Source organism: Pogoniulus pusillus, chromosome 30 (genome assembly GCF_015220805.1).
Source record: "Pogoniulus pusillus isolate bPogPus1 chromosome 30, bPogPus1.pri, whole genome shotgun sequence".
Lineage (NCBI taxonomy): Eukaryota > Metazoa > Chordata > Aves > Piciformes > Lybiidae > Pogoniulus > Pogoniulus pusillus.
This window is the reverse complement of record NC_087293.1, coordinates 17,851,674-17,875,241: the sequence shown is the minus strand read 5'-3', so window position 1 is coordinate 17,875,241 and position 23,568 is coordinate 17,851,674. Positions and strand designations below refer to the sequence as shown.

Genomic DNA, 23,568 nt, shown 5'->3' with positions numbered 1-23,568 from the left:
AGAGAATGACAGAATCTTGTCACATTTTGCAGGAGGTCTACAGCCTGCAAGTCTTTGAATTACAAGGACGTGTGCTGCAGAGACTACAAAGTCCTGAGAGGATGCTGTAATCCCAACTGGCAGTTACTGCTATCAGCCACTGCTGTCAGCATCTCTGACGGAGGGGGAGAAACAAGGAAAACTGTACTAAAGCAATAAAAGGACAGAAATTGTATCAAACATTGATAGAGCAATGACAAACAAAACTCACCAGTCTTGACAGACCCTGAGTAGGGAGGGGAATGGAAATGTCTTACAGTAAATGTAAATAGCTCCTGCTGTTTAGCCACAAAGCCAGTCTGAGATTTGTTCACTCACTGCAGTGAGGGGACCCAGTACTGGGAGTGCAGAGGCCACCAGAAACCAAAGCTAGCAGTCAATGGCAGCCCTGGCTGCAGGCGGCAGCCCCAGCACAGGGAGGAGGGGGTCCAAGCTGCAGAGGAGCTCTGCCCTTCAGCTGCTGACTTAGCAGGTTATGGCAGGAGCCCAGAGAGTATGGCTAATAGTGCCCACACATGGAAAACAGGGGCCAAGGTCACTCTGCAGCATTGTCCTAGGACATTACTCAGGCTCCTCTTAGCTTAGGCTTGACAGAAGTGCGTAAAGAGACCAGCAGCCCCTAGGTGCCCTAGGACACCTCCACAGAGACAGCAGATTTACATCCTTCACCTGTTGATCACACGAAGAACCACCTGCACAAGATGCTGTGCACCAAGTCCACATGTGTGCAGCAAGTTACTCCTTCACCTAGCCACTCGAAGTAGGTAGATTCATTCATACCAACAGACCAGAAAAGACAATTTAGAAGGACTCCCTGAGAACTGCACTGAGTGACTCCATTTGAGCTATGGAGCATGTTTGAAGAAGACACTCACCAGAAGGGAGCAGAACCTCAGCGCAGGGCTGCTATCAAGAGAGACTGGAGGTAGAGCCTGCCCAGAGAAGTCCCCAGAAGAAAAAGGGCAGCTGATGCCAGAGGAGGGACTTTCAGCATGAACCAACACCATGGGCTGTCCTTCATCATGTGCTTCAACCACAAGCTGAGCAGGGCAAGTCCTGTAATAAACAGACTATGTGGGTACAGTGCTCCTGATCATCAGTTAAGCAATGACCACAGCAAGCTATAAGTGGAGGTGCCAGCATTTGCATGTCAAGGTACCCAGCAAGCCAAAGCCAGAAGTGAAAAACATCATGGAGCACCTCACACGGTGCCACCTAAGTCAGCTGCAGCTCCAGAACACTCTGTGAGTCCTGGCTACTTTGGCATAAGCTTGTACTGCCCTGCCGAGGGGTTGCACAAGGGCAAGTGGAGCCGCCAGGGTGGCTTTCTCTCAGCCCAAAGCCTTTGGCAGGGGCTGAGCCTGGCCGAACCTTGCCACTGCCGAAGCTCTGCAACCTCCCCCGGGCAGCAGCCGCTCCGGAGACGCACGACCGGACACAGCCTTTGGGTGCTGCACCTGCTCCGTGCACTGGAGCCAGTGGGGCCGGCACCCAGCCACAGCTGCGGCCTCTTTTCCCTGCTGTTCTGTCCACAGCTTACCTGTGCGTGCTGCAGACCTTGTACCCCTTCATTCTACTCTCCTCTCCCCTCTGCTTCCCTCCCTTTCCCCCTCCCCCTACCTTCTCTCCCTCTGCACTTTGTGAACTGCTGCTGCAGTGCTGAAGTCCAAAGTTCAGTAACTTACTAAGCACACAGATAAATATGAACCTTGGAGAATTTACATTGCTCCAATGTAAACAGATAGCCAAGGGTCCCTTTATCAGCACTGGCTCAGGACAGTCGTGGGGGGTCTGAAGTGGCTCAATTTTGTATTTTGTTGTTTTGGGGGGTGTGCCGGCGGGAGGCTGCGCCGTGCCCACTCCGCTGACAGTCGGGCGCGCTACCTCGGGAACATGGTGTAGCAAGCTGGAGGCAGAGCCACCCGCAGTCCAAACCCAGGAGACACCTGCCTCAAGACCATGGTGTCGAAGCTAAGCCATCTTCAGGTGGAGCTGCTGGGAGCGCTGCTGGAGTCGGGGCTAACCAAGGAGACCCTGATCAAGGCGCTGAGCGAGGCGGAACCCTACGCGCTGCAGAGCGAGAGCCAGCGCGCCATCAACGCCCTGCAGGGCGAGAAAGGGGAGCCCTGTGCCGACATCCCCACCCTGCCCAACGGCGCGGGGGACGCCCGGCTCTCGGAAGATGAGACCTCAGATGACGGGGAAGAATTCACCCCTCCAATCATGAAGGAGCTGGAAAACTTGAGCCCTGAGGAGGCTGCTCACCAGAAGGCTGTTGTGGAAAGACTCTTACAGTAAGGACAGATTTGCTGCTCCTCTTTGCTGCTTTCCTCTGCTCTCTTCTCTATATCTCTTTCTCCTTCTGGTTAGTGTCCCTGGTATTCACAGTTGATCTAGCTGCACAGTCTCCATCCGTGCCATGACTAGCAGTCCCAAAACATCCCCAAATTCTCCATAAAGGCTCAGACTTTCCTTTCATCTCACTGAGAGTGTGTGAAGGGAGCCATGGAGCCTCATCGCTACATGATGTTCTCATGTGGCCAGGGCCTGTGTGCCTCACTCTTCTCTGAATGTCAGGGTTTAGTGCTGGAACTTTTAATGTGATTCACAATTTCAGTCATCAGGAAAGACAATCAAAACAAATAAAGGAAGAAATTGGGTCACTCCTACTCAGTGCCATACTGGCTGGGGTTCTCTGCTAAAGCCAAGCTGCGGCACTTCCCTGCTGTGATTAAGGAGATCAATATTGTTAATTTCACTGGGATTTGCTACACATTATTGTCCACAGACAAACCAGAAGAGCTTGTTTTTGTCATTCTCACCAGTGCAAAGCTCTCCTGACTGCAGAAGGAATTTTTCTTGTAGCAAGAGCAAACGCCAAACACACGCAGGTTAAAACACTGCTTCTCCCACCCGCTGCCTGACACAAGTAGCAAGCACACATGCAGCTCTTACTGACACACCAATCTGCCTTTGCATGCAAACATTTTGGAGATCAAAAGACAGGAAAAGTTCCCTGAACCAGTAAGCCTCACAACGGAATTGAAAAGCATTCACCAGGATTTCCATTTGGGATTCTTGCTGGGACAAAATTCCCACAAGAGACCTAAGAGAGGTCTGTCCAAACGAGCACCATCCCCATCCAACCTGCCTATTGCAACAGAACCAGATCCTTGCCCATCTGCTCTGGGGGCAGTTTGCAATGACAAGGTGATCAAAGGCAAGGAAGTCACTATCAAGTGTAACAAGAAGCAAACATCAAATCCCACCACCAAAGGCCACAGCCTGAGAAGCAGCATGACAAGACTTAGCATTCACTGGGACTACTTAGAAGAAAGCTCCCATGCAGATGGGGAGTCAGTGACTCTGCAGTACTCAACAGAAGGAAACCCACTGAATCAGCTCTTACCTGGGTGGGGAAACACTCCCAGTAATACAGTCTTCTCCCTGGCCCAGTCCGTCTCTCACCTCTCTCCCATGACTTTCAGTCTCTTCTGCTCCCTTAAGCTCTTCCCCACTTATTTTTAACATGTTTCCCTTCTCTTCTCACTTCTGTCTCTGCTGCTGTTACTCCCATTTTGTTGTTGTCCTGGCTAATTCTCCCTCTCTTCCACTATTTTTCTTCCCCCCATCCTTGTCTCCTTCTCATCCTCCTGAGTCTGCGTACAGGTCTTGGGGTAGTTTGAGCCCAGTGGCACCGGGCGGGCCCTGGCTAGTTACTAATTATCCAATGGCTTTATTATTTCTCTTTTGTCTTATAAATTTATAGATGAAAAGACCCTGATAAGCTTTTTGATCATTAACTTCTGATGGTTTATCAGGTATCTCTCCAGAAGGGAAGCCATGGAAGCTGGAGAAGAGCACCTGGCTCTATCTCTTTCTCTAATGAATGCCACCTGCTGTGATCTAAGGACACATGGATGCAGGGAATTCCTTCCTGGCACCCTCCCTTCAGCATGAATTCTTCTTTCTGAACCTCCCTGCCTTTCTAGGAGCTTGCTTCCAGCCTTCCCTGTGCTCACTGCCAACCTCAGCACAAGTCTCACCTCTTTTGCAAATCTGTGATATTGATGCCTTACATCTTCCCAGACAGCACCCAAGCAGCGTTCCCACTTCCAAATGGGAACTGAGGTACAGAGAACTTCTATGACCTACCCAAAGCCCTAGGACAGCACAGAGGGGACTAGACAAGAACAAGGATTCCGTAAGCCTCATACTGGGTCTTAATTTCAAAGCTTTACTCTGAAACATCAGAGTTCTCTTCCATCAGTCATCTGTATCACAGGACAGAGCAGCTCTCTTCCGTTGCTGAGGACAGGACAAGGGGGCCAGGAGCCCCCTCAAACAAACCCTGAGTATGCTTAGGGAGGAACAGATCAAAACCAGTCAAGGTAAAGTGGAAGCAGTAGGGAGTCTGTGTTAACATGTTTCAAATTTCTGGTCAAAGACTAAACAAAAGCAACTGTAGGCCTGAGAGTCTGTTCCAAGCTCTGAACCACGGGCAAGCTTTGGTTACAAGCAAGCGGTTATCATCTAAAGGTTTTTTGGTTTTAAGAACAAACCTTTCCATTAGCAGATGCCTGAACTCCTTAAACTAGTATCAAATACTATCAGACAGGGCAAGCAGCCTAGCAGAGAAATTACTCCCAGCAGTTAGTAAAAGACAGGCAGGCAAGAACCTCCATGCCTAGGGATTCTCAACAGAACCTCAATGCTTGCAAATCCATCTTGGCATGCACAGGAGAATTTCAAACCCAGACCCTGACGGGGCACTCATGCCACCAGGCAGGAGCCTCTCTGGATACTGTCAGTGACTCCTGGTCTAAGACTGCAGACCATATCTTAACAGGGATTGACTCATGGGCAGCTGCAGTGACACAAGAAAGGCTGTGTGGTGACTGCAGCCACTGCTTGTGGAGTAGACTCAGGCAAGTATCCCTTGCTGGGCTTTCCAGGAGCTGGAGAGAATAGAAGTGACAGCACCAAAAGACTAAGCATGTCCTTGCAGCATCACTCAAGGCAAAGCTACATTTTGGAAAACACCAGCCAAAGCTGAGTGAAACAGGATGTAGAGCAGATACAGCCACACAGTGGGGGGCACCTGTGGGCATCGATCAGATTCCGTCCCCACAGAACAAGATGCTAATGGCAGCTCTGACAAAGGTTTCTCCGGTAAGGAACCATCACAGTTCCATTCTGTCCTCTCAGCTGTCCACAGACCTTCCATGCATTTACAGATTTAGTAACTCTCTTCCCAGATCACTCCTGCAGAAAGCAAACTGTGTCATGATCAGCAATACAAAACTGAGCTGTGTGCAGTAACTTCCCAGCTGTTCCCCACAACAGAAGCAGAGAGGCTCTCCTGGATGAAGGGATACATCACACTAGCACAGGTTCTGCACATGGAGAGAGGTGCAAGGACAATTTGCCTGCAGGGCAAGGGGTGAAGTTTCATTAGGAAAGAGAAATGGAGATAAGCTGCAGATTTTCTAAAAGCATGTTTTCCATGAGGAAAAAAGAAAGCAAAGCTGCAATGACAAAGCTTCAATCTTTTCCCCATGCAAGCAGCACCTTAGAATGGCTCTGGATGGGGAGTCTGGAGATGAAGCTGCCACACCCCTTTCATTTCACATATAAACCAAGATGAGGCAAAGCAGGCCAAGTTCAGCAGAAAGGAGCCCTGTGGTCTTACCTTCCCTGCTCTCTGCCTAGCCCAGCTCCAGGCTGTGCACTGACACCGGTCAGGGTTGTCTAGCAGGCTCCAGAGGAAAGGGCCAGAGGATGGTCCTGAGTACTTCCCAGCTCTGAACCTCTGTTTAAGCAAGATCTGGTACAAAGCAGCAGTTCAGAACCTATCTCAAGGAAACGAAGGCTTCTCTTGCCTGAGAAAGAGGGAGAGACAGAGAGAATGAGGAAGAGGAGGTGAGCGAAAGGAACAAAAGAAAAGTCATGAAGAGTGAAGGAGGGAGAAGGTCCCCTGAATGTTGCATCTCCAGCTCTCTGGAATGGGTTTTCTTTAATGCTAACAACTTGATATTTACTTTCCATTTAAATTTGAGATGTTGCTATAAATTATCAACCAGCCTCTTGTTCCCTTTGAGTTTATAACTAACTACCTGGGTTACTTATTGTTCAGGTAACAAAAGGGAGGTGAAAACGCCCTTAAAAAGTGACCTCAGAACTAAGAAAATGGGAAGCTGGCAAGGAGAGGGGACCCAGGCCCCTGTGGCTGAGATGAGCCAGGGAGAGGGGCTGTGCTTGAATGGCAAGAAGCAGCAGACAGCAAGACTTAGGAAGAAGGAAATAAAACTGTGTGAGGACTTGGAGACAGAGATTAGACCTTGAAGGACAAGAGACGAAGACACCTTGCATCTAGGGAGAAAGGGAAGCTAAAAAGCAGAAAACCAGCTAGGAGGTAGAGCAGGAGAGCTTGGGCAAGGCAGAGCCATTTCCGCAGTTCTGACTCACCGAAGCAGAGAGATTTTAGTGCAGTTACAGCCAGAAGAACTCGTTCAGGGTGAAATCCTAGCCTCTGTTAGTCAGTGACAGCCTCAATACCAGTGAGAGAGAGGAGGTTGCAATTCTGTTGTCTTAGTCAAGGGTGAAGGCTCTGCAGGTGGAACCTGCAGCTGGGCAGTGGTTCACACAAGGGTTCATCTGACCAGCTGTTCTCTGTGCTGTGGAGCAGCCTGGGGCCAGGAGGAGTTGCTGTCCTGGTGTTACGGCCTGGGCTCTGCCAGCCTCCAGCCCAACTAGGAGCTCCTGCAGCTGCCCTGAGAAGTCAGGCTGTGTCAGGAGTCCTCTGCAATGCCGTGCCTTGCAAAGCTCCCTGCTTTGTCTCAAAGCAAATGAAACCACAAGGTTTAATCACTGTGAGAAGAGACTCACAGACACTTCCTGCTTTATTCCTGCCTTAAGGAAGTGGGGGTATCCACAGGGAAGACAGAAGTGACTCCTGACTGCGGTGCAGTAGAAACAGACACCTAACAGAGGTTTCCATCAAAGATATCATAGCCCTTCTCTTCCCATCTGAGCCAGCACATGAATCTAAGAGACCAGAGGTTCCAAGTCTAAGTCTTCTCTCCTTGTGTAATGAACTTGGGATGTAGCTGCTGTACAAACTATCACAAGTACAACGGTTTGAGCCTGGGCCCTGGTTCTGACAGCAAGAGAAAAAAAAAACCAAAGCACCACACTGAGGAAAGGAAACCTTTTGTAAGTTCAGCCTGGTCTGAAGCTTCTGAAAGACAAAGATGTCTAAGGAAAGAAGCTAGAAAGTAGAAGTCTGTCTAGCAAGTGTCCCATCAGAAAGATAAGCAAACGTTCCCATTTTAAGAGAGCAGGTTCTTCAGCAGGCTGTAACAGACAGTGTCCCTGTCACACTTTAACTGCAGCAGAGCTTGCTCCTTGGACTACCCGGGCACCAGGAGACAGGCTGCAGGGGAGCAGAGATAAGGCTGTTTGCTCTGAGAGAACAGGTGTGGACTTCGTCCTGCTTATCACTGTGCAGCCTCTGGCAACCTCCTGAGTCAACACAGAAATGAGCTGTTGCCTGTTGCTCAGCCCGTTGTGCTCTTAGGACAGTTTCCATGCAATCCTAGATACCTTTTCCCCCTCAGTTGCTCCGTGGCTGCTGGTGCTGGGTGTGATGCCACATCTGCAGCATGCAACCACTTCCACCAGGCATTTCACACAGAGAACACAGGAGGATGCTCTCTGCTGAAACTGAACCAAAGCTTTTTCTCTAGAGAGGCTCTGGCACTGCTGGGATGTAGACTGCCTGCTTTCACACCTTTCTGCTTCCACTGTCATGTTGAACTCTGGTGAAATCAACACACTCAAAGAAGTCAGAGTCATGTTTTCTAGTTTCCTGAGGAGCCCTCATGAATATTCTAGTTTGAGACCCTAAGTATCAGAGATTCATGTTAGTAGGAAATCAGATTACCTTCTCAAGTACTGTGAGTGAGTCTCAAATAGGTCTGTTCCCTCAGCTGGAGGAGGGAACCACCCAGAGGAGGGTGGTGACAGGAGGAAGAAGTGGTTTGCCTATTTGTTTGTATTGTCTGTAGAAGTCTGAGTGGCTCTAGATGTGACTTGCTGCATTTGAAAGACACACGGCAGATGCACGAGAACATCATCCTGGATGACTTGGTGTGTACCTGTGCAATACACAGCTCCCATGTGGCAGTGTGATGAAAGCCTGTTTTCAGTTCTTGAATCACTGCAAGGAAACCCAACCTGGACTGAAACCAGGGCATGAGCTGGGTTCAGCCTAATACCACAATGAATCTGTCTTAGAAGTACCTCTTGAAACACCAAGCACCTCTGCCTTAAAGAAAGGGGGAGAGGGAGAGAAGCTAAGCAGGGAAACGGGAAGAGTTGTCAGCTGTGAGATCTATAGTCATGAAGCATCCACCTGAACGCTGAAATGCGGTGTCACTTTCCTCCTTAGACCACTGCTCACCAGCAGCCACAGATGCTTCCAACTCCCCTCGCCTCCCAGCAGAAAGCTCTGTCCCTTGCTCACAACCCTGGTCAGCTTCTGTCATTTACAGGTGACTGCTGCGTAGACAGAACAGCCCAGAGCCCTGTATCCAAATGAGCACAGGCAGCAAACTTTGGCCACATGTTGGGAAGTCTCCTTGAGAACCAGTCCCCTTCTGAGGGGAGATCCAGGTGCCTACAGAGAACTTTCCCAAGGAAGGCAGCACTGCAGAATCTGTTTTACCCTGAGTGCAGAGCCAGGACTGAACAAGGTACCACACTGAGGAACAGCCTGGTCCCGCTGCATGCAGCGGTGGTTGGAAGGAGCACCTCAGGTGGTACTGGTGCACTGCCCCAGAATCCAGCTCTGCTACGGGCTGGTGCTAGGTCTCTCTACCCACAGAAGTGTTTTCTGCTCCTTCCAGAGAGGATCCCTGGCGAGTAGCAAAGATGGTGAAATCCTACCTCCAGCAGCACAACATTCCTCAGCGTGAGGTGGTGGACACTACTGGTCTGAACCAATCTCACCTCTCCCAACACCTCAACAAGGGCACTCCCATGAAGACCCAGAAAAGGGCAGCCCTCTACACCTGGTACGTCCGCAAGCAGCGAGAGGTGGCCCAGCGTAAGTATGGCAGCAACTGCTCTCCCATTTCAGTTACATAAAGCCCTCTGCTTTCCCCTGCTAGGCCCTGCCAAAGAAAAGGCACTTGTGGCAGAGGAGTCCAGGTCAGCATGCAGTGGTGAGGTGAACCAAAGAGCACATGGACAAATGCTTCCTTGTGAAGCAGCTGCAGTCACCTGCCCCACATTCTGGCTAAAGGGAAGCGACTAATTCTCCCCATGTGCAGTCAGCTCCACACCCACCCCCAGACCTGACAGTTTCAGCTAAAGGAACAGAAAGCTACAGAAAGCAGCAGGCTATAAAATGACTGTGCAGAAATCCATTGAGGGCTTTCACCTCTGGCCCTCTAAGCCCCTTCATCACAGGCACCCACTGGGAATCATCCCTGCAGCTTGCAGTTCTGCATCCATGAACCTGGCTTTTGTACTGGCTGGTTGCAAGCAAGATCAGACATTTGGCTTTTGGCTTGTTTTGGAAAGCAGGATTCCAGCCCTGCCTACGTTAAACTCAGCTGTCCTTGCTTTCACTACTGCCAGGCAGGAGCAGAGATGCAACGCATGCAAGAGAAAGCACATGTCCTGCCAGGAACATGTTCTCAGGTTCAGCAGGCTAGGGAACGTTACCATATCACAGTATTATTAGGATTGGAAGAGACCTCACAGATCCTCAAGTCCAACCCTTTACCACAGAGCTCAAGGCCAGACCATGGCACCAAGTGCCACGTCCAATCTTGCCTTGAACAGCTCCAGGGACGGCGACTCCACCACCTCCCCGGGCAGCCCATTCCAGTGCCCAATGACTCTCTCAGGGAAGAACTTTCTCCTCACCTCCAGCCTAAATTTCCCCTGGCGCAGCCTGAGGCTGTGTCCTCTCGTTCTGGTGCTGGCCACCTGGGAGAAGACAGCAACCTCCCCCTGATAGATTCAGCCCTCTGGCTTGTACGAGGTGTTCTCCAAGGGTCGGCTGCACTGGGCCTGCTTCCAGAAAGCAAATTCCTTGCCCCTGTGTGCCTGCAGAATTCACACATGCTGGCCAGGGCATTCTGACAGAGGAGCCCATGGGAGATGACCTGCCCACCAAGAAGGGAAGGAGAAACCGCTTTAAGTGGGGTCCTGCCTCACAACAGATCCTGTTCCAAGCCTACGAGAGACAGAAAAACCCCAGCAAAGAGGAGAGAGAGGCGCTGGTGGAGGAGTGCAACAGGTAAGAGGGGCGCGCGGTTTGGAGGGGCAGTGGCACAGCGGGGCCCTGTGTTCGCGGGCGTTTGCTGGCACCCAGGCCAGCCAGCAGCACGGCAGTGGGTGCCAGCGCTGACAGCAGCCTCGTTTGACTGACGTGCCGCAGGCGAGCACTCGCCGCGCACAGAGGACCAGCCGTGCCTCCGGCCTGCTGTGCCCGGCAGGCCCCTCCACACCGTGCCCGAGCGCCGCCCGCCGGGGCCGTGCGCCCGCTGTGCCCTCAAGCCCAGCTCCGCAGGGCTCTTCTGCTTCCCCCCACAGAGCAGAGTGCATTCAGAGAGGCGTTTCCCCATCGCAGGCCCAGGGCCTGGGCTCCAACCTGGTGACCGAGGTGCGGGTTTACAACTGGTTTGCGAACCGCAGGAAGGAGGAGGCGTTCCGGCACAAGCTGGCCATGGACACCTTCAGCGCCCCGCAGCCCGCCCCTGCTCCCCCGCTGACCCCGCACAGCTCCTCCTCCCTCCAGCCACCGCCTGCGCTCTCCCCCAGCAAAGTGCACGGTAAGGAACAGCCAGAGGGAGTCCTGGCTAGGGTGTGGCAGAACCCACCCGTGAAGTGTCAGCCAAGCCCACCCCTTTAGGAGGGGAATCCACAGGTAGAAAAAGCAGACTGGGCGCAAGGGCAGAGCACAGGTGACAGCCAGAGCCTGCCCCCGACCGAGGAGAGAGGCCAGAACTGCAGGGGCACAAAGATCAGGAACAAAACCTTCGGCTCCATCTCCTCCCTCGCTCTTTGACACCCTGCACTCCCTCAAAGCTGGCAGGCAGGAATCCTCTTTCAAGCTGCCACCACAAATCGACTCCGTGGTACTTCCTACTCTTTACAGTCCACACCAACAGACCCTGGGGGCCATTCTCCGGGCATCAGGAAAGCTTATTCTCCACCCAAAAAGAGCAGAGAGCTCTTTCAGCTTCCTAGGCTCTCACCCTGGAAGGATGTTGCTGAGACTCTCTCCACTCTAAACCCGCCTCCCGAAGGCTGGCTCCCGTTTGCTCTCTGCAGCACACACAACCATGCTGTGTCACTACCTGAGGAAGCAGCTGCACCAAGCTGCAGAGGGCTGAGAATGCCTGTTCTGGCTCCTCTGCCTCAAGCACTCAAAGGCAAGCGCTTGCACAGGGAACTGAATCGGTCAGAGCTTCTCAGTTTCTCGTTTCTGACGACCAGTTTCCCCCGCTGTGATGCAGGAGTGAGGTACAACCAGCAGCCAGCCAGTGAGGCGGAGTCCTCCAGCAGCAGCCACCACGGGAACAGCTCCATGGTGACCACCCAAACTATCCTGCACCAAGTTTCTCCACCTGGACTGGAGCCCAGCCAGAATCTACTGAGCACAGACACTAAGCTGGTAAGTACTTCAGATTTGGTGCGTGGAGTATGTCAGCTCCTCTGCCCATGGTTACAACATGGACTATTCAGAATTAGACTCTCCTAGAATACTCTTAAAACCACCTTCTTACAGAAATACTGCACAGCCATTTTGCACTAAGCATGTAACAACAGCAGGCTTGGGATGCAGGTGCCCTCCAGACTGCTGCTGGGGGGCAGAATGAGCACAAGAGCAAGAACTGGAGCCATTTCCCATGATCAAAGCAGCTGTTCTGAAAACAAGAGAGCTCAAGGGATGACATGATTTCCTTCTTCCCTGGAAATCTGTTCTCTCCACCTCTCATCTGATCTCTACACATCCCAAGATAGTTGATCAGACCCCAGTGGGACAAGCAGAGCAGTGATCCCCACTTCCATCTGTAAAGACTGAGCCCATCAGCCTGTGTGCAGCACACGCTGCTGAGACATGCACTGGGCACCCAGACTGCTGCAAGCTGCTTTCTCAAAGCATATCTCCTTTGGAGATTTGGCTGTCCCTTCTCCCACAGTCAGCAGAGAGCCACTGGAACTGCACGGTGGTTGTTCTCAGGTCACACAGGTTCCCTTGCTTACAAGGAAACAGCTGCCAGAAGTTTGCACTGGTGCTCACTGGCCAGAGGCAAAGTTAAGCTCACTGTGCATGAGTACAATGTAAATGTCATCACTCCACTGGCTTGCTGGGCTCTTCCTGAAAGAGTCTTTCATAAGGTGCAGAAAATCTTCTGTGGCTGTCTTCTCAAACTGGTATCAAGGTGATTTGTCCCACTGCTTAACTTGCTGGTGCTTACTAAAGATTCCTTACAGCCTTTCATCTGAGGGAGCGTAAAAGGTCTAACATAAGGTACTGAACATCCTCATCCCAGTTATTAGAATGCATTTCACTGTTCCAGTGCACTTCCACTGCAGGTCTCTCCAAGGATGTGCAGGCTCAAAACCCCATTAGAGCACAGACACAAGTTCCCTGGTTCATTCTCAAGTCTGAGAAAACAGTCAAGTTAAGACTTGTGCAAGCACAGTCCTGTTCCACCAGGTACCATTCCTCTGGAACACCAGGGAGCTGCCAAGCACAGTGGCCTGAAAAACACATAGTGTGAGAGAAAGGTCTGGAGAAAGTTTTCAGCAACCTTTCTCAAGATCCTAATCCAAAAATTCACTGCCCATTTCACAGCAGTGCTGGGAGCAAGGGATATGGCAGGCACTTGTCAGAGGAAAAGGTGGAGAAGTGCAGCTCCTGGATTCTGTGCTGAACTCTGCAGCTAAACCTGCTGCATCAAATTACCTGAGCCTCTTCACTTCCGAGCACCCTCCTCCTCCCAGCGGTAAAGCAGATGATGAACTCTCCCTGTAGAGAACATAAAGGGGACTGACGTCATTCTTGTAAAACCCTTAGGGCTCTCAGGAGAACTAAAGCAGCAAGGACTCACTCTTAGCATTCACCAGCTGACCTTTGCCAGGTAACTGACGAGCACAGGGAAGCTGCAGGCCAGCAAAAATGGGGTCTTTCCAGTTCATCAGAGCAGGCAGGAAGAGGGCAGAGGATGTTTGTCACAGCTCTGGGACTCACCATACTCAGTCTGCTGCAGATGACACTTCCATCACCCTCCTCTCACACAGGTCTCAGCTCCTGGAGGAACTCTCCCTCCTGTCAGCACCTTGACTGCCCTGCACAGCATAGAGCAAAATCCACACACACTGAGCCAGCAAACTCAAAACCTTATAATGGCATCACTGCCAGGGGTAATGGCAATCGGAGCTGGCGAGACCTCATCCCTAGCACCAGCATTCACCAACACAGGAGCCTCTGCCCTGGTGATAGGTGAGTAGCCTTCTGCACTGACACAGCTTGTGGTGATTCAGATAAAGAGCTGGGAATTCCCTGCCTCATTTCCAGAAACAAAGGCACTCAGCTAGCAGCGATGCAGCCCTGGGGAGACTGTCACAAACGCCAAGCACTCCTTCAGCAGCACTCCTCCAAGCACCAACGGAATTAGAGACAGATATTCATCACTTGCTTTAGAAGTCAGACACACACAAGCCCACGTCTTGAAAGCAAGGCACTTGTGCAATCCATGCCTGTGCTGATGTTTTGGTTCACTGCTCTGCATCTTCCCAAATATAAATGCAGTGCTTCCTTAAAGCCACGAAAGCTGAAGCATGTTCACAGTGCTTGAAAGACAAAACATCCTGTTCCCCTTGCTGCCAAGAGCAGCATAGATCCTTTGGAAAGTACTGCAGTAGTGACTGGGGTTTATCTGTTTCACTTGGACAGCTTTCCTGGACTCGTATGAGCTGTCATTCCAAGACCAATCTACTGCCAAAGTGGATCTCATTAGATAAGGGAAAATAGTCTACACTCTTCTCTTATGTCTCCTTGCCAGGAAGAGAGAGATCTTGCTTTGTTCCCTAGTGACAGCTGTGAGCTAGTTTCCACTTCCTCCTTTACACCTAGGATTACAGTGCCTAGACAAATAGGGAGACTTCCACACAGAGGAAATCTTCCAGTGCTGCTTTACAGGAACAGGCTCTGGACAGTTGTAGGAAATGGGGAGCAAAGTGTGAACCCTTTCTCAGTGGCCCAAAGTCCATCACTGTCAGTCTAAGTAAAATGAGCTTGGCCTCCCTTCCCAGAGACTGGAAAGCTGCAGTTCTCTGCTGCCAAGGGGTTCATTAAAAAAGGACAAAATGAGCCGGACACTGAGATGATGCTTTGAGTTCCCCTCTGAGCAAGGCCTCCCCAGTGGAACCTAAACTGTCAAGTGAGCTACATAGGAGCAAACCCTGGAGATCAGAGGTGGCTTTCTGGTACCTGTCTGCCTTGTGCTTTCTGCACACTCCCTCTTTGTTTTCTTGGGTATGAAATCTATTCTAAATCACAAATAACAAACAGAACACCTGAAAAGCAGGATCAAAATTCACCCTGCAGTGAGAGGCCTGCCACAACACTTGTTTCAGACACCTCTATTACAGAGCAGCCACACTCCTCCTATAATGTGTGACACTGCTGTCATCAGCCCTTGTTTTTCAGGCCTGGCCTCGACCCAGCCACAGAGCGTACCTGTAATAAACAGCATGGGGAGCAGCCTCACTACCCTGCAGCCTGTCCAGTTCTCCCAGCAACTGCACCCATCCTACCAGCAGCCCCTCATGCAGCAAGTCCAGAGTCACATCAACCAGAGCCCCTTCATGGCTACTATGGCCCAGATACAGAACCCCCACGGTAAGGACATGACCTGCTCAGGTGAACAACACAAAAGCACAGCCTGCTCTTGAGCCCTTGCAGCTCCCTGGTCTTGCAGAACTCTGCCTTCCCTCTGTTACTGCTGCTCCATGAACTTCTCTCCTATTGCTTTCATCTCCCCGTGCCCCTACCCCCCTGTTCTGGAGACAGACAGCAGGTGCAGATGTGTGAGGAGAGCCAGTCTCTGCAGAGCTCCAGCACTCACCTGATCCTGTTCTGTCTCTTGTGCACAGCTCTCTACGGCCCCAAGCCTGAAGTGGCCCAGTACACACACACAGGCCTCCTGCCACAGACCATGGTGATCACAGACACAGCCAACCTCAGCACCTTGACCAACCTGACACCAACTAAACAGGTAACAGCCTTCAGCACGTGCCTTTGTTCCCCCAGTTTCAACTGCACCAGTTTGCAGGCAGCTCCCTTGTCAGAGCTTTGGGGTGTAGGGTCCATGGCCTCCCAGCAGGATGACCTTTCTTACCTTCTCACCTGGCTGGTACCAGCTGCAATAATGGAGGCTCTACACTGCATCATCGAGGGGCATTTAATCTCCTTGGAAATTGCACCTGCTCACTCCTCTTTGTGCCTGTTAGGAAGGATGTAGAAAGCAGGCACTGCTGACTTTCTTTTCCATAGGCATTTACACCTGACTCGGAGACCCATGCAGAGTCTGGGATGCACACGCCAGTGTCACAGGCACCCACGATACACTTACAGAGCCAGGACACAACCATCCAGCACCTTCAGCCGGGCCCTCGCCTCACCTCCAGCCCTGCTGGTAAGAGCAGCAGCTGCTATGATCTTAAACCACCTCTTGCCAGAGCTGTAAAATGCAGTTAGACAATGGTCACTGGGGCTCACAGTTCTCTGAGAGAGCTCCGCCAGCCTCAGGGGGGGGGGGAAAGCTGGTAGAGGGAGAAGATTCAGAGGACAGTCCGTGTAAGGCCAGACAGTGGAAAGAGGACCCTTCTTCAGAATCTAGAAGAAAACAACCTTAAAAATACCGACAAAAATCAATGGTCAGGGGTGCCCAGCCCTGTGGGCACTTTTTAGGTCTCCAAAGCACACAACCCCCTCATTAAGAAAGAGCAGATGGATCTTACTGGGTTTAAGGATGAGCTAGGACATTAACAACTGTCTGGAATCTCAAAACTGAGCTCTGAAGGTTGCCTCTCTCAGTGTTTTCAGAGTAGCTGTGAACCTCAGCTAGGTATATAATGGCACACAACACAGGAAAAGGAGCTATGGCCCTTGCCAGGAGAGCTTAGTTGTGCTGCAAACGTGTATGCACATAAGGGGAATGCAGTGACAACATGCACTTAACTTCTGCCTGTGCCTTTGACAGTGTCCTCCAGCAGCCTGGTGCTGTACCAAAGCTCTGACTCCACCAACAGCCACAGTCAGCTGCTGCCGTCCACTCACAATGCCATTGAGACCTTCATCTCCACGCAGATGGCATCCTCCACTCAGTAACAGAGACAGCTGCTCAGGGGCCACTGCCACCACCAACCTGTCAGGCGCAGCTCCAGCTGTGTTTGCCATTGCTGTCACCACTGCCTCACAGGAAGGAGAGGCTGCTGTGCTCAGCTGACCTCCAGCCTCTCTTGCCTCATATGAATCCCTTCCTCAGCTTCCTCCACAACAGCAGATATCTCAGGCTCAAGACAGAAGCCATAGAAAGATGATGCTGGCACTGCTGAAATCCACTGCCCCTAAAACACCCAAGCAAACCCCAGAGCCAGCCCAGAACAGCCAGATGTCTTTTTGTGCTGCCCAAGAAGGAATCCCATCAAAACAGGGACTTGAATGCAGTGTGGCAAAATGCCAAGGTGTGTGGCTGGGACTTAGACTTTGCTCAGCCCCTCATCAAGCTGGGTCTGCACAAGCCTGCCAACAGCAGACCAAGCCATTCAAGCTGAGCTGTCAAAGAAGGGACACCACCTCTCCAACACTCACCTTTGCTGTAAGAAAACTCCACTGAGAACTCCTTGGAGGCAAGGGGGTTGAATTTGCTTCCTGACCTTGCAATGAAAGCCATCCAGAAACAGGATCAGGAACAGTTTGGCATAAACCTGCCAGTATGGGATCACTGACTGCAAGCTACAAATCCTCTAAATACAGAAGTCCCAATCATTCCCAGTTCCAAACAACCTGCTCTAAAATTATGCTGTCCCAGTGGAAAGGGCTTGGTTATTTTTGATACAGCTCTGCTTTGTTTTAAATGCAGATCAAAAATTAAAGTTCGACAGCAGCAAAGAGACTCCAGTTCTCTACATGAGCCATGGGGATTCCCATCTCCTGCTGAAGGAGCCAGGGAATGGCATTCATCACTCCCTGATCCTGCACAGCCGCTGGGAGGTTTCCATGCCCCACAGACTGCAGCAGTTCCTTCAGCTGCTCTGTGCAAAGGTGTCCTTTGCATTCACCTGACAGACCATATGTCACTCCTAGCTCCTCTGCAGCCTAGATTCTGCAGTTCTTGACATGCAAAGAGCTCCTCTGGGACCCAAGAGTCTAACTTGCACTAAGTGAAAGGGCTTAGCCCTAAGGATGCACTCTTGTAACTCCTCTACTCTCAACATTCACATCATTGGTATGTCACTGGCCAGACATAAACAAAACCCCGGCTGAGGCTTTGTGACTCTTCTTTCAGATGTGAAATGGCTGAAAAACTTTGAGACTAGAATAAGCTCAAGACACTTGCAAGGTTAAGACACAGGGGAGCTCAACAGGGAACTGCAGATGTCCATTACAGCAAGAAGGCCACCATGGTACAAAACCTACCAGATGAGGCTGATAGTGTAGCAGAATTTAATAACAGCAAATGCCATGAAAAAGCTAGAGATGAAATTTCAGCAGGCACAAGGTGAACAGCATTGCCTACTTCTAACAGTGCTGTAACAAGCTCACTGCACTCTCTGCTTATGTGCAGAGGCCCTGGAGAGGTGCAGATTACAGAGGGAACAGTAACAGCCCAGGTTTCGGCAACAGATTTTTATGATCGTCATAGGGGAAAAACCAAGAGGGCCCTGCAGGATGCTTCTGGTAAGAGTTGCCCCACAGTCTGGAGATATTCTTAGTAGCATCTAGGAGAAGAAAAAAAGGAGCTGATCACCTGCTGCCATGTAAACCAAGTGCCATTCAGCATATACTTCCTCCAGGATAGAAGGTTTGGTTTCACGATGTGAAGGCACAGGGAGGGATGCAGCTCTGATTACATCCCTCTGCCACGCAAGGCTGTGCTCAGGGTTCAGTCCTGTTACACGGGGGCTGCACAAGCAGCAGCACAGAGAACTGGAACTGTTGTGCTAGGCGAACAATGTTTCCTCCCCTGGAGGTGTCAGCAACATAAGACGTGACTTCATTGGACTTTCAAGCCACTGAGGTTTTACAACAGGAGCTTTCCCTCATGTGCAGCAACTCTGGTTGTTAGGGCATGCTTCAGTCTCCTTCAACCCTCACCATTACCTCTTCTTCGCAGAGGAAAATCTTCATTCTCCTTTCTTCTTCTCTTTCTTCTTCTTTTTCTTCTTCACACCTCCTGCCAACACTGAGCTGTCTGCACGTCTGCTGGCCCCTCTCTCACACTGTCCATCTGCAGATACCAGCTGTGGCAAACCTCTGCAGATATGGTCCCCCTCTGCTGGCTCTATTATTTTCTCCTGAATATTGTTCTCTCCCCTAATCTTCTTTTTTTTCTCTTTTTTCTGGCTGTGCTCTACATTAGCCCAACTGTGATCCTGGGACAGTGCAGGAAAAGCACTTTGCTTTAGAATGTCTGTGGCTGATACAGCAGCCTCTCGGTACTTTTGCCACTCTTGGTCACTGTCTGTGTCACTGGAAAGGTAACAAAAGGAAGCTTTGTTACACTTTTGCCCTTGATTCAACATAGACAGCAGAATAACCTGAGAGAACACCTGAGAAAGATTCCAGAGGCCCTGGTCCTGCATAGTTAGCCTGCACTTAGCACTCACCCAGGCTGGAGGCCAAGGTGTTCTTTACACACAGTAGGAGGTGAAGAACTCCAACCAACATTTCTAGTTCACCAGCACTAACAGAAACAAACACACACAAAATCTGCTCCAGTCAGCACAGGAGTCACAAACATGCTTCTCAACTGCCTCCCTTGCCAGCGTCCCAGCCACAGTGTGTGGTGCAGGAATCCCTGAGGAGCAGAGCAGCTGAGCCCACTCACCTGGAGCTGGAGGGCTGTCTTCTCACTGTGGGGCAAGGCTGCAATGTCCCAGAGTCTCCGGGGACAGAAGAGGAGAAGAGGCGAAAGCCTGAAACAGGCAAAGGAAGATTTTAGCCACAAAATAACCAACGTCCTTTTCCCTGGGAAGCCCCACTGCTGTCACTGCCTTGCCACAGTGCTTGACAGTAGTTAGTTGGGACCACCTGGGAGGATGTAGGACACAAAGACCACAGCTACCCAGGAACAGCCTTCAGGGTCACCAAGATACAATCTTCTGCTGCAAATGCTTACCAGTCAGCTGTGCATGCAGCTGGCACCAGCCAGGATCCACCCCACTCCTCACCACTGAACAATCTCACCCAACAGCCACAGTATCTGGCACTCACCGTCATCTGCAGAGTCAGACTCTTGCAGAGGAGTCTGGGAAGGTTCTGATGAGTCCTTCAAGACGGTGATGACACTAAACAGAAAAGCCCAGGCAGAGCTTAGATAGGGTTGTGCAGAGTGAACCCAGGCTGGGTATTCATAGGCAACAGGAGTAGAGGGAGATGCCACATGGCTTGGTACTTTTTCTTAGTGAAGCTGCCTCACCTCCCTGCTTTTAAAGCAGACCATGTCTGGTCTCCTCAGCAACACATGCCACAGGAATGACCTAAAAGCTGCATTTTTGAAGCCAGCTCTGACCACCAGGAATTCCAGCTCCCAAGGGCCACACTGACACAATAAAGGCAGATGGTGGCAGCCCAGTCAGAGGCATACTGCCAGCACAACCCTGAACCAGGCACTGGTTTAGGTTATAAGAATAAATGAAAGATTCTCATGACAGCCCTTAAGTGATCTTGAATTTCTATTTTCAGCACACAACAGCATGGGTGTAGTTGAACCCCAGGACAAGCTCCTTTGGGACTGCATGCCAATACCTGTCAAGCATTGCTCCCAGCTTCTTTGCAACATGTGCTCTGAACTCTGGTGTTGTCCGTAGCTCATTTCCATCCTCGCCATGACCATTCACCTCATGCCTGTTTAAAACAAGAATATGATTATCTCTTTCAAGGCTTATAACATCTGCTGCTCTTAGCCCAACAGGAGACAAGGGATTGTAAAATCTCCTATCCTCTTGTAATCAGCTCACACTTGACATGGAAGACGGCTGAGAAAGATGGAAAATAGCTCAGTAGCAACAGTTCCATTCCCAAGAGGCAGGTAAATGTTATTGAGCCCTTTCCATCAGAGCAGTTCGGTGCTTTTGCTCACTGAAATAGCTGAATGGTGCCACCCACTCCCTCTCTAACACACAGTCCCTGTGTATGTTGCCATGATTCATGCAAGGTCAGCTCCAGGAGAGTGAATTTGATTCATTTGCCTGGCCTTCAAAGCTTAGCCTACAGAAAGGCTGCAAATTTAGGACAGCATCACCTCCACTGCAAGGCTCCCATCTCAGCTGCTGCTTTCCAGATGATGAGTGCTTGCCTTTGCAGTTGCAACATTTGGTGAAGAAAAGTACATTTTTTAATATGTAACTTACTAATCCCTCCACAGAACACTTGTACAGTTGGGAGATTGCTGACAGTTGGAGCCAGTGCTGTAACTGACAGCAGTGATAGGTGTTCAACTTCCACCTCCCCCCGCTACTCGAGGGATGAGAAATGTACTTTAAAACCACATTTGCTTTCCCAGATTTCAGCAGCATTTCAGAGTGGGTTTGGGCTAATTCCTAAACCCCAGCAGGCCTTCCCAGAAGTAAGCATTAACTGCAGGCATTAACTCTAAGCAGCACAAACACAACAAGCTTTTTTTTTCTTCAGTTGGAAGCTGTATGTGAAACCAGAAGTAAAAATACCTTAGGCTAGGCTGAGCAGACCGTAACTCGCCCCTCGTAAAGCCACCTGACAAGAAAAGAAGTAAAGGCAAGTTGAGAGGAGGCCCTGCCCGGCTCCGCTTCGGGCACCAGTGCTTTATCAGCACAAAGGACCAGGCCCGAGAGGCGACTCGCGCCGGCCTGCCCAGGAGAGCTGCGAGGCAGCTTCCCAGCGGCCCGGCCTCGGCAGCCGCCCGGCAGGCAGGGCGCCCTGGGCCCGGCAGGTCACGCACCGCCGCGGCACACCGGCCCGGCCAGGCCGGGCTCCTCTCCCAGAGCTCCGCCTGGGCCCCGGAACGGCCCCGCGACGGAGAGCTGCGCCCGCCTGACCACCGCTGCCCCGGGACTGCGCCGGGGCAGGAGCAGCTGCAGAGGAGCTCGGCTCAGAGAGCGGCAAGGGGAGGGGAGGGCAGGGCTGGCCGCAGCCCAGCCCAGCCAGACGCCGAGCCTCACCGCCGCGCCGCTCCGTGCGCACCGCCACTGCCTGCGCAGCGCAGTCCCAGGCGGCCTCCCGGCACCGCGCTGCCGCCTCGCCGCCGCTGCCCGAGTCCGAGTCGGAGCCGTCTCCGGGCGCCGCCATGTTGAGGGGAGGGCAGGGCAGCCGCGGGGCGCGCTGGGCGCCGCCGTCCGGCCCGGGCACGCTGGGGGCTGCCGTCCGGTGCTGGGGGCTGCCGTCCGGTGCTGGGGGCTGCCGTCCGGTGCTGGGGGCTGCCGTCCGGTGCTGGGGGCTGCCGTCCGGTGCTGGGGGCTGCCGTCCGGTGCTGGGGGCTGCCGTCCGGTGCTGGGGGCTGCCGTCCGGTGCTGGGGGCTGCCGTCCGGTGCTGGGGGCTGCCGTCCGGTGCTGGGGGCTGCCGTCCGGTGCTGGGGGCTGCCGTCCGGTGCTGGGGGCTGCCGTCCGGTGCTGGGGGCTGCCGTCCGCCGAGGCGGCCTCGCACTGGAATTGCGGCAGCCGCTGAGGACTACCACGGCCACCTCCAGTGCTTTCCAAACGAGGCTGCTTCACTTCTTCCTGAAGGTGGGCGGGTGAAGGCTGCGCTCACGGGAAAAGCAGAGCGGCCGCGGTGCGGACCAGGCCTTCCCATAACCCGGGGAAGCCTTAGGACACAAAGGGAAGCAGCTGCGAGGAGCCAAGCGTCGTATGCAGGCCCGTGAGACATGGCACGAGGGAACAGTCACACTGGGCATTTGTACCGGAGCAGGGCAGATGGTGCGGCCAGTGCCAGCCATGCTGACAAACCCCAGAATGGCACTGAGAGGACCCAACTGCTCTTTCCCATCACCTGTTCTTGGGTTTGTGCTACTGGCAAAAAGGGTGCCCATGAATGGGAAATCACTGGAAACAAACACGGCTTGGGTTTGTGTTTTCCCGTTGCTGAACATCCTGCTCTGCATTATTTGTAGAGAAAGAGAATACTTGTCATTAAAGGGTAAAAGTGTAGGAAGCGTGTGCAACTGGAATGAAACTCTCCTACGTTTGCTGACCTCTGAGATGGCAGCATCCTGCTGCAGAAGTACTGACTGACAGCACTGCAGCTGCAGAGAGATGGGCATTCTGATGTTGGAGGCAGCACAGAAATCTACCACGCAAACGTAATGGGATCCATCTGATGCAGGAAGTTTTCAAAAGAAGGTGAGAAAAGAGAGACACAGAAGCTTCATTAAATACCTACAATTTATCAGGCAAGCATCTAATGCCTTGCTTCTGGCAGGGGAAGGAAAACTCATGTCCTCTGCCTGTGCCACTGCACTGGCCATGCATGAGGAATTACAAGTTCCAGGCCTAACAATCTGGCTTACAGAAAGACATGGATTTTTAACTCAACCCTGCCATGGGAGATGTTTCACTTAGTGCTCTGACTCAGCTTGCCTCGGTGGATCTTTCACCACGATTTAATGCTACTCCTCTGGCCACTGCCGTCTGAGTGACCATTGGAGGCGTGGGGATTTCTGCAACAGACCATCACCGTGCTTCAGCTCAATTTTTTGCCTTCACATACATCAAGTGCCAGATGCCTCAAAGCCCATTTAACTCAAGTACATCAGGCAAAATTCAGTGTGCTCCTGGGCCTGCTCCTTGGAATATGTCCAATTCCAAAGATAAGATTGCTGAGGAACTCCTGTCACATAGCAGAAATAGCTACATGGTCTCCCACCTTGCTGGTGTGGTGTTGAAAACAGAAAAGTGAACTGAGAAGATGCTCTTGGAAAGGATTCTTGTTGAACAAAGCCAAAAGGCCACAGACAGATGACCTCTGGCATGGAAATTTCAAGGAAGAAAGAGTATTCCAAGATGGAGTAAAGGTACCATTGGGCTGAAAACACAAGTAAACTAGAGAGTGACGATGAGAAAGAACACTGAGAGCTTCACTGTGGATTGCTGCTATATATATGGATTCTGTAATCGAGAATTTTGGGAGGGAGCTTGTGTGTACCATAAATATCAACATTACGTGACTTAGTTCATGAAAAAGTGAAACAATCACAATAATTTATTCTCATGCACACCACGAAAATGAACTGGCAACCCAG

At 51.6% G+C, this 23,568-nt stretch overlaps 2 protein-coding genes across 4 annotated transcripts; one reads left to right on the top strand and one right to left on the bottom strand.

The window, feature by feature from the left end:
* Positions 1 to 1,998: 1,998 nt before the first annotated feature.
* On the top strand, positions 1,999 to 17,232 carry HNF1A (HNF1 homeobox A). Of its 3 annotated transcripts, XM_064168280.1 has the most exons (10): positions 1,999 to 2,333; positions 8,949 to 9,148; positions 10,165 to 10,351; positions 10,648 to 10,886; positions 11,574 to 11,731; positions 13,366 to 13,567; positions 14,777 to 14,968; positions 15,223 to 15,344; positions 15,623 to 15,764; positions 16,332 to 17,232. In XM_064168280.1, exons 1-10 carry the CDS (start codon positions 1,999 to 2,001, stop codon positions 16,457 to 16,459), a joined length of 1,905 nt encoding a protein of 634 aa, XP_064024350.1. In that variant the 3' UTR covers positions 16,460 to 17,232. The 3 variants fall into 3 exon arrangements, with proteins under 3 accessions (XP_064024350.1, XP_064024351.1, XP_064024352.1); XM_064168281.1 differs by lacking the exon at positions 14,777 to 14,968; XM_064168282.1 differs by lacking the exons at positions 14,777 to 14,968; positions 15,223 to 15,344; positions 15,623 to 15,764 and having other exon boundaries at positions 13,366 to 13,507.
* Positions 17,233 to 17,780: 548 nt separating this feature from the next.
* C30H12orf43 (chromosome 30 C12orf43 homolog) lies at positions 17,781 to 22,071 on the bottom strand. The gene is made up of 6 exons (XM_064168823.1): positions 21,493 to 22,071; positions 21,022 to 21,067; positions 20,102 to 20,200; positions 19,568 to 19,641; positions 19,182 to 19,269; positions 17,781 to 18,823 (listed from the first exon to the last, which is right to left on the bottom strand). The coding sequence occupies exons 1-6, from the start codon at positions 21,617 to 21,619 to the stop codon at positions 18,478 to 18,480; spliced, it is 780 nt and encodes a 259-aa protein (XP_064024893.1). The 5' UTR covers positions 21,620 to 22,071; the 3' UTR covers positions 17,781 to 18,477.
* Positions 22,072 to 23,568: the final 1,497 nt, after the last annotated feature.